The sequence below is a fragment of the Gymnodraco acuticeps genome, unplaced genomic scaffold, assembly GCF_902827175.1.
Source record: "Gymnodraco acuticeps unplaced genomic scaffold, fGymAcu1.1, whole genome shotgun sequence".
Taxonomy (NCBI): domain Eukaryota; kingdom Metazoa; phylum Chordata; class Actinopteri; order Perciformes; family Bathydraconidae; genus Gymnodraco; species Gymnodraco acuticeps.
The window spans coordinates 4,607,670-4,617,925 of NW_022990023.1; the positions used below are offsets into that span (position 1 = coordinate 4,607,670).

Sequence of the window (10,256 nt, forward strand, 5' to 3'; positions counted from 1 at the left end):
CCATGGTGCAACAGTCAAAAGTTCAACACTGTTTTTATTCATTATAAATCAATACATTTTATATAAAAAAGGACAAAGGGGGTCTGAAATAAAATCATTGTAGATGTAAACCAAACAGATCAGGTTATGTGCCACCCTCTTACCACAGACTCTTGATTAGCCAGCAGGTGCTGTTATCACTCATTCACTCATCCCAAAACACACAGGTCTAAACTTGAGCTCGATCTACGGTTTGGAAAAGGTTTAAATGTAAATGATGTGGTTGACATCAATCTTCTTGCAAAGCGTTGCAAGTATAGCGACTAAGCATGCCATTCGTTTTTTGTGCAATCCAACACCAGCAGCAGTCGACATTTGTGAAGTGTGCACACGTTTTTTTTTGTTATCAGTTCAAAGATGTGAAGACTGTTAAACTCCTCAAGGGAAACTAAATAAACGTTGTGTGGCGCCCAGTGTCAGGCCATGAACTCAGGTTTAGGCATCATTTTCTAAGAAATGACCAAGACCTTCTTTAAGCTGATTTGATGCGTTACCAACTTCCTAAAATGAGGAATCTTAGGAAAGCCGGAACATTGTGTTTTATACCTAACCCTTCTTGAAAATAGGTGGACATCAAATAGGTAATGCTGGAGGTCAAAAGAGAGCGCAGCCAGCTGCTTCAACAAGCTCAGCCCTCACCGTACTGGTAGCACTCCAAAACACTCAACACAGAAGAAAGGGTGGGTCTGTTACCAACTTGGATATTAAATGGAAATTTCAACTTTGTTTAAAAAAAAAAAAGCCCTTGGGACAGAATTGAATCCATTACTGCTTGCTGTGTAATTGCAAGCATGCATTTGTGAAGGCAAGTTACAAGTGCACCAATTCATCCTCACAGCACTGCAAGATAAACGCATACAATCTAACAAAGATTAGTCCGATCAAGACGATTCCACTGACCCTTATGGTAAACCTCATGTTTTGATAGTAAGAAATTATTTGTGATAAATTCGCCCAAAAATTCCCTTTTTTATTATGTACTATTTCCTTGTACAAAACATATCAGCAGTGTTACCAGGTCCAGAGGAACTGTCTATATGATCATTGTGAGAAGTTATGGCTTTCTTTTGCCTGATTTTTAACGGATCTAACTCTGCTGGGTTATGGTACGTAGGTGGAGGTTTAAACGGACCCGCGTCCAATTACTAAAAACACAAATGGGAGGAGAAAATATGTAAAACAATAACTTAAATAGAAGTGCTTAAAACATAACAGTTCTGAGAGCCCTTTTGAAAACCAAAAAAGATAAAGGGTGCAAAGCAGGAATCCCATCCCGACAGAAAAGGAGAGCGAAATGAACAGCTGTCATGGTAATACTAATATTCATCCGATGATTCACAGATGTACAGTTCACGTGTAGGTCACATCCTTCCCTCCCTTGCACATATTTCTTGATTCCTGGTCAGTGGCCCCCCCACGTCTGTGAGCCGCGGCTTCCCTCTGTTTCAAGTCTGTCTGTAGTGGGAGAACACTCTGAGTCAGTACACCTCCCCTCTTCCTCCTTAGCCATCTGTTCCTCCTCCTTTTTCCTGCGCTCCAACTCCCACTCCACGAAGGTGTCGAAGAGGCTGGGCCACGCCTCCTCCTCGCTGTAGTTGCTCAGGTCGGGCCCGATAGCCTGGGTAAAGTTGAGGAACATGTTCCACGTGTCCCTTGAGATGCCCCGAATACTCGAGGGGTTCTCCGACAGGAAGTCCAGCCAGTGTTCCAGGATAGCAGGAGAGTTCTGGGTGAATACCAGGCGCCACAGGGCGATGGCGATATCGCGCTGCAGCGAGCGTTGGCCTTCGTCAGCATCCAGGCCAAACTGGAACGTGAAGCGGTACAGGTCCTTGAAGTTCTCCTCGCCCTTGGCGTCCAGCAGCATGACGGGGAAACTTAAGCAGATGCCCTCAAGGCTGTCTGCCTTTATGGCCTTGCAGCCGTCGATAAACTCCTTCCTGGTGACACAAAGTAAACAAGACCAGGCATCAGAATAAAAGCAGACCTTTTCACTCAGGATAATAAAACCTAGGGGCAAATAACAAAACTAAATGAGCAGAACCAGAGCTGACTAGTAGCTTCATTTACCAAGAGCTACAATCAAATATTGTGAAGTCATCGATTGTAAACATAAGGGCCATGTGTCTAAAACAACTAAACATAGTTACCATCTGAATACAATGAGAACAATTTATAATTTGATTGTTTACGTTTCCTGTTGTACGTTTTGGTTTTTAAATTTCAAGCATAGTGATAGAGGGAAACTAGAACATCACTTAACTTTTAGAGATATGTTGAGTACTCCTTTAAAAAACTGAGCTTTAAAAATGTTTTTTTCTTTATAGAATTTGTTATTTGAGCCCTAGAGAAATATAGGCTTTCAAAGTCATATTTTGAACAGCTTCAGTAAGCATTAGTCGACAATGAAGCATGCTGATAACCAGAGTGTGGAGCTGTCAAAAGCCTCTGGATGGAAAGTGCTGAGTTAAAAATCATGTGGGGCAGTGACCAGCTGCCCTATTCATCTCAATCACTAACTGCAGAGGGGCAGCAGAGCAGGGTCCCTTTCCTGTGTGCCCCCCTACCTGACTGTGGGAAATGTTTTGTGTGAGTTTGTATCTAGTTCTGTCTATGAGAAAAGTGTTTATGGATGGGCCGCTGCACAGTGAATGACTGAATGAGTCCAACAAGGCACCGAGGGGAAGTCTCTTCTGAGGCTACAAGTGTAATCCTCCAACATCAAGCTAGTTATTAGTGGGGCACGATGCCTTGGTGGCATCAGAAAACAGTTGCCTGATAAAATGGGTCAATATTAGAAACTATATGGATTTGGTATATTTTAGATCAGCTAAACTCCAAATTAGATATCTTATACATCTATTTTTTTATATATATATTTTGTGCATCTCATTTCTTTTTGATAGCGATAGGATTTTAAAAAGGGCATAATGTTGTCATTTAAGTTGTCATTGTCTGTACAGGTGCGCTATTCATTACAGCTATTTATAGATAAGATAAGATGGAGCTTTATTGATCCCCGTGGGGAAATTCAGTAGTTTAACAGCAACAGGCTAAGGATGAAAAACAGCACAGATTCACACAGATTAATACAATTAAAGATACAAATTCAAAATGATAAAATAACCAAAAAATAAGAAATGAATTAAAATGAACATATATATTGAACATTTTGTTTACATTTTATCCCACAAGGAGAGTCCACTGCAGATGAATACATTTTTTAAGAGACCTGGCCAAGGCAGGCACAAAGAAAGCTACATAGTTTCACACATTAGCAGCCCGGTCACTCCAACATCTCTCTAACTGCATACTGTATGTCCTGTGTGTGAGTGTAAAATGACGAGATAATAAAAAATGTAACTTTCCATCTGTTCATTAATAAATCTATTATTCTTTGTAACCACAATGTGGCACACACTGAGAATTGCTCAAATACCTTTACAAGAGCATCTTGTTTGGTAATGGAATCAGGGCGAGCACTATTGAAACTATTTGTATTAATCATCTGGGATGAGGAAATACCTTTGTCATATCTCCTAGTAACTAGCTGTGCAGTAGTTATGCCAGTTCCTCCTGATAAACAGACGCCATGAAAAACAACACGCCTCATTCCCCAAAACCCCACCTTACCTTGTAAACTTGCACATGGTTGCGGCTTGAAACTTCCAGGCAAGAACGAGCACTCTGAACTCCGCCGGGTCCACACACAGGTCGATACAAAACATCTCCATGCCTTCCTCCAGGATGGCGTCTTCATGTTCATCCTTGTAGCAGTAGAACAGCTCCTCAATGCGCAGCATCGACAGCCCATCCCCATCCAGACCCATGTCCTTGTGTGGCTCCCCCATCACTGCAGAGATGACGGGGGTCTCCATTGTGACCTCCAGGGCCTTGGTGCCATTCGACAACTCGCCGATGGCTTTGCTACACGGGGCATGTTGCTCCTCTTTGTGACCACCGCCTCCTTTCTTGTGGTGGGACTTGGATCCCCCCTCCTTGTCTCCACTCTTACTGCCGAGCGAGGACGTGGGGTTCTTACACTTGGTGACACACTGACCCATGTCTTCCTCCCTGGTCTCTCTTTCCTCCTCACCTTCAGTCCCAGTCTGAAGCACCTAGACGCCTCTTCTCTGGCCCTGCGAGACGTCTCAACATACCCTCAGGTCTGAGGTGAAGAACAATTAAAAAATGTTCATTGCCATACAGTGCAGCTCTAGACTTGATCACAGTCTAAAAGGTCAAGATCCACATTTATGTGGCTATTAGTAGCATGAAATCAAACTCGAAGATTTCTGAGCATTGGAGTTAAAGAAGTTACCATACCTGTGCCAAATCTGCCGAGATCCACTGCCAAACTTAAAAACCCTAAAGGATAAAGCACAGAGAGACAACATTGTATACATCCAATGCTTACACAGATACAACAGGAACCTCTACACAGGAACTACAAGGAAAACATGACCCCAGAATCCTGCTGAGGTCGAAATGGTTTGATGTTGAACAAAGAGCTACTACAAGACTTTGGGTTTCCCCAGTGTCAACATGTCAACTTATTTTGTAATGAATAAGCTTTATTGCATTTCATTCTACTTTAATTGTATGCAATAAAGCCATAAATTACGTGTTTATCTTTGCTTGTATCAGGGGAGTTAAGAGAGAGTTTTACCGGGTTGTTCAACAGGCAGTACATTCAAGTAAATACAGATTAAAAATGCAATCACACAAAATCAAAATGTTCTAAAATAGTAACCATTGACCAAGACTGAGGAACTATTATGGTTGCTAATAAAACATTTTTCAAAGCCATTTTACAGCGCTTGTAATTTTGACATGGACCTAATGGTGATTCATTTGGAGGCACAAATACAATTTAAATCCGATTCCTCTTTAAAAATAACCATGATAGCTTGATGTGTGCCTCTTTCCACAGCACATTCATGCATTATTGACTGAGTAATGTGTAAATGTGTTTAAGAAATCAAACTAACACAACATGAAATGCAATATCTCTCTTCTGATGCAGCTAATCATTCTCCTATGACATTTAAAACACATGACATGTGTGAGTAAATCAAGTGTTTGATCACTTATCACGAAAGCTGATCAGGAAGTAACTTACAGACAATCCCTCTGAAGGCATTGGCCAAAGCGTGTTTCTATTCTGCTCCATCATTGTGACCTTGACATCCGCAATGCTGAAAAGACACATTATCTTGTCATCATAAGCAGAAAGTGATCGCATCTCTCCCAAACCTGCAGGACTATTTTTACCAACATGCAATGAAAAAGTACTTTGAGCAAAACAGTTTGTCTCATTGCAAGATTATTTAATTACTGGCTTCTATACCTAAAGAGAAGATGGCAAAAGGAGCTTTCGCAACTCTGGTTGAGAATAAGTCATATAAGGGGACAGACCTCACACAGGGTAGACTGGCTTTGTCCTAAAAGTGTTACAACTCTGATGTGGACGGTTACTTTGAAAACTAATGTAGTGTAGTGATCACTGCTAACATTAATAATAAAAAAGTGTATTCAGTATCAGAGCCAATCGAGTGTCCTGCTCATGGGACTGGGCATGTCGAGGCAAAGGTCTCACTGGCACATCCTGGCTGACTTCACCAAACACACCTCTAATTGACACCTAAAGGCCTATTTTCCAATACAATACTAATGATTGTTAAAGCTAAGCATACTATATAAAAGACAGACAGTAGCAGACATCAGTTTAAATAGGTTAAGTAGATTGTTTATGCCAAAATTGAAGGACAACTAAACCATAGTACGAATGTGTGCAACACATTTGTCAAACCACAGCCTCGGTTAAGTTAGATAGCTGATGGTATCAAATGTTAGCTATCATTCATGTTTTTTTTTAACCAAGTTATGTTTGTAGGGAAGTGGCGAGCACAAACAGGACCAAGTGAGCTTATACGAAACACTCACAGATATCATGTAAAGAGGATACGATAACCATTTTATCCCGGAAATGTGATTTATATCGTAATTCAAATATTACTTGTCATAAAGGTGTTTTATTTTCATCAGACATCACCGGCACAGGGCCATTTACATGCCACTGCCTGCTGGCCCTGACGACGTCGCCATAGCTAGCTAGCATCAACTAAAAGTTAGCTATCGGCTAAGCTAGGTCTTCCGATTAGGGACACATAAAAACACCAAAGAAACTCACCTTTTGGGGATATTGTAGGGTGTGGAAATGGAGGTACATCACTTCACGGACGCCAGTACAAATGAAGTTAAGTTGTCCAATGTAGCGTAGAAACGAACTGTGGCAAACTCGTCGCGTTAACTCAGATTGCTAGCTAAATGTAGCAAGTAGATGACAAAAAACTTCCTCATCGATATAAAATCCGCTTTACAAAAATAAATAAGTGGAACGCTAGTAACCACTTTGTGCTTTTGATTCCCTGTTGAATTGTGGTCGCTCTTTGGAGTGAGTTAAAGGACCATCTCGGTATTAAAAGCAGCCCATTTCTTTGTGCTTCCCCCTTTTAGTCATTGAGTGTAGCTACATTGTGGGCATTTTCCTGCATCACTTCCTCCCTGCCGACAAGCAGCCAACAGCTGATCCTCATCTCAGCCGATGGCAAGATCAATATATATATATTAATGTCATGTAATTTGAAATCCTGCATAACACCCAGATGGAGCAATTTTTGAGGAAATCAATTTGTGTTTTTTTTGTGTTTTGTTGATGATATTTAACAGAAAGCCTTTAAAGTAGTATATTTAACACTGTAAAATGAGTAAAAACAACAACATTTGTAACACATGCGTTTATATGGGTCTATAAATATAAATAACTTGTACTTTGAAATACTGCATAACACCCAGATGGGAAAATTACCACGAAATCAATTAGTGACACTCGTGTTTTATTGGTATTTAACAGAGAGCCTTGAAATAATTGTATTTAATTCTGTAAAATGTGTTAACAAACAACATTTGTAACACATGGCTTCAGCTGGGTCTTTACATATGAAATATTCAGTTAATGCTAGTACTTTAATTGGTATTAACATATCCAATTGTATCTAAATGAAAAGAAGAGGCACTCGTTTATCTTGTGTTTTTTTTCTTGTAGTTCGGGGAATACGTCATCACCAGGCGACAAATGTGTTTTTGCTGTCCTACAAGCTACTGTCGAAGTAGCCTCTTCACCAAATAGAGTTCTTGGTCAAGGTTTGTATATTTAAACCTAATAACCTATAACGTAAATCGTTATTAATGTGAATGGCACTTGCTGTTAATTCTATATTTATTATTAACAACATGTGTCTTTAGAAGCTGTCATTCTCAAGGATAGCTAGCTCCTTTTTGTTCTTGTTTTCTGTTTGGGAAACCTGTATTAATACCAATGCCTATGACAAATGCGCTAATGGCATTATTCTTTCTATCAACACATATCAGAATATCCGATTAATACCCTACCAGTCATGTAATATGCTGTTTGCTAAACAGCCCTGGGTTGGTTTTAGTGACATCTAGTGTTGATTAATGTAAAACCTGTCCAGACTTCCTGTGGCCCCAAATGACCCAACTTCTTGGATTATTAGCTTGTCTTGTAGAACTTTCTTGTACACAACTGTGTTTTCATTTTTATTTGTTATATTCACACCAATCATATGAAGAAGAAACAAACTCAGATAGGCCTGAAAAACCTAGGCTAGTTTGACATTTTTCGGCATAATACTGGTTGATTTCCTGGTCTTTTTGCACATTTCCTAGGACCTTGTTAAGTCTCCTGTGTGAACAACAGTTTATGTGAACTTGCATGTGTCCCTTAGGCATCCAAAAGGTATTTTCTAAGGTAAATTAGCCGTGAGTTAGGGATATCCAGCAAGTTGTATCCAAAACTAGAGGCATTTTGTATACAGTTTTGGTAAGTACAGACAATTTAACAAAAATACTTGGTATATTTACAGACAAGTGTGTAATCATTGTTGTAATGCCTTCAACATTGTTTACAAAATATAATAGGTAGGAATTGTGTTTGTATACACACAGTACAACAGTAATAGGATTTGTAATCCCATTAATTATTCTGTAAATCTGAATCTCTTTCTTGTGCAGGTGACTGCTGTGACTTGTTGTCTCGATGACAGCCTCCACTCGCAGGACGGTGTTGTCTCTGTACATGCGGGTGTTTCGCATCGCAAGAAGCTGGCAGGCAGAGATTGGAGTTGTAGGTGACACAGAAACAGAGAAGAAATACATTCTCCATGAGGCCTCCACTCTGTTCAGACAGAACCAGCAGGTGTGTATAACAGTTTGCTGATGGCAGAAATGAAAACAGGAAGTCGTTTTATAGCAGTTTGTGGGACTCGTTTTTTTTCTTCTGTGTGCTTCTTCTTCTCAGCTCACAGATCCAGAAACAATAAAGAGGTGTGTAGAAGAATGTGAAGCAAGGATAGAAATGGGTAAGAGTGAAGAGATGCCACACATTCCCTTACATGTTTTCTATCTATCAACTGCAAGCCACTAACATGCTTTCCCTTTCACACTCAACCTAAAATGCTTTAATGTTAGCATGACCAGTCATTTTTTTGGTTCACCATTTATTCCAGGGGTCTACTGTAGCTCATATAACATATTTAATTGAAGTGTTTGTCACTAAGTAACTCAGAAAGTTCAACTGAAGGTGTTTCAGAGGAGAGAGCAGAGGAGTAAACATTGACATACTGTTCTTGTGTTTGTTTGACATCCAACAGCATGTGCAGGGTTTTTTACCCATGTGGCTTTTTTGGCTTCTGTTATTGTGCCATACATGTTGTGTTCAACCTCAGCTTCTGTGATCATTCTACAGTTAACTGTGTTGCCCACATACATACTCTTAGGACAACAATGTAGCAAAACCCATTGAATTTAAAACAACATTGCGACTGTGGCTGCGAGGGAGTGTGGCCGTCTTTCAACCAGAAGGTTGTGGGTTCGATCCCAGCCCGTGCAGCCAACATGTCGATGTATCCTTGGGCAAGATACTTAACCCTGAGTTGCTCCCGATGGCATGGCCAACGGTGTGTGAATGTGTGTGAATGTTAGGTCCCAGAGCAAGTGGTACTGCTCTGTATGAATGGGTGTGAATGGGTGAATGACATGTAGTATGTAAAGCGCTTTGAGGGGTCGTAAAGACTGGATAAAGCGCTATATAAGTACAGTCCATTATAAAATCATGAATTTAATTATATTTAGCTATCATTTCTTTTTTGGCCTATGGTGTTTACACAGGTCATTTTCCTGGTTCATGCACAAAAAATAGAAATGCATCAAAAATAAAGTGCCAATCATTGCCAAAAATCAATCATCTGCAGGACAGAAAGTGTTCTTGCTTTAGAAGAGTGACTAACACAATCATTTATTTTCCCAGGTCTACATTACAGGAACCCATATCCAAGGGCTGTAAGTAATACACCTTTCACTGGACAATGTGGATGTTTTTCCATCTGTGTTTTTCCATCGGTGTTTCTTACAGTTATTTTGTTCTCTGAATGTTCCTGTAGATGCACCTGCCTCCGCTGGGACTGGCAACTCAGAAAGGCAGGAAGCTGCGAGCGCAGCAGCGCCTGAGGAAGCAGGCCAAGCCGGTGTACCTGCAGTCACATGACGACAGCTGATGCTCCACATCCTCGCTCCCCGCCAACAGTTCAAGTTACCGCGGGCAGGAAACCAGAGTGCATTCACAAGCTGATCTCCAGGGCTGAGTTGCATGCACTCAATGATGCAAGAACACCCGTCATTCAGGAAAAGCCATTTGTCATTGTTTTTTTTACTGTACATTGTGACTTCTGAGTGTAGCGGAAGAGTCTCGGCTTCTGCTCATATCAGGAGGGCTGTAAAGATGGAGTGACCCTTAATATAAGTTGTATATTTTATTTATTTTTTGTGTAAAGATTGTTGTAATATATCCTTCACATTCTCTCACAACTATTAAAAACAAATAAAGTTGTCTTTAAGTCTTTCTGTTAAAGAAATGTGTACAACCAAGTAAGATCTCCCATCATGCACCTGTCTAGGAACACACACCCTGATATTGGCCCCATTTCACAGATTTTCCATGTTAATAGCCCATTTTTCACTAATAAACTCCAGGAATGTTGGCAGCAGCACAGAGGAAGTTGGGAAACAGGTCGTTGTTCACTCATCTAAGACAGAGTCACTGTGGGGTATGCAGATTGTGTACTTCCTCTGAAGTT

General features: G+C 40.5%; 2 protein-coding genes across 3 annotated transcripts; one reads left to right on the forward strand and one right to left on the reverse strand.

The window, feature by feature from the left end:
• Positions 1-9: 9 nt before the first annotated feature.
• dcun1d3 (defective in cullin neddylation 1 domain containing 3) lies at positions 10-6,613 on the reverse strand. 2 transcript variants are annotated; one of them, XM_034214337.1, is made up of 5 exons: positions 6,233-6,613; positions 5,162-5,237; positions 4,366-4,407; positions 3,673-4,207; positions 10-1,979 (listed from the first exon to the last, which is right to left on the reverse strand). In XM_034214337.1, exons 4-5 carry the CDS (start codon positions 4,101-4,103, stop codon positions 1,442-1,444), a joined length of 969 nt encoding a protein of 322 aa, XP_034070228.1. In that variant the 5' UTR covers positions 4,104-4,207; positions 4,366-4,407; positions 5,162-5,237; positions 6,233-6,613; the 3' UTR covers positions 10-1,441. The 2 variants fall into 2 exon arrangements, with proteins under 2 accessions (XP_034070228.1, XP_034070229.1); XM_034214338.1 differs by lacking the exon at positions 5,162-5,237.
• Positions 6,614-7,146: 533 nt separating this feature from the next.
• On the forward strand, positions 7,147-10,009 carry lyrm1 (LYR motif containing 1). Its single transcript, XM_034214339.1, has 5 exons — positions 7,147-7,245; positions 8,137-8,320; positions 8,423-8,483; positions 9,431-9,462; positions 9,564-10,009. Exons 2-5 carry the CDS (start codon positions 8,162-8,164, stop codon positions 9,675-9,677), a joined length of 366 nt encoding a protein of 121 aa, XP_034070230.1. The 5' UTR covers positions 7,147-7,245; positions 8,137-8,161; the 3' UTR covers positions 9,678-10,009.
• Positions 10,010-10,256: the final 247 nt, after the last annotated feature.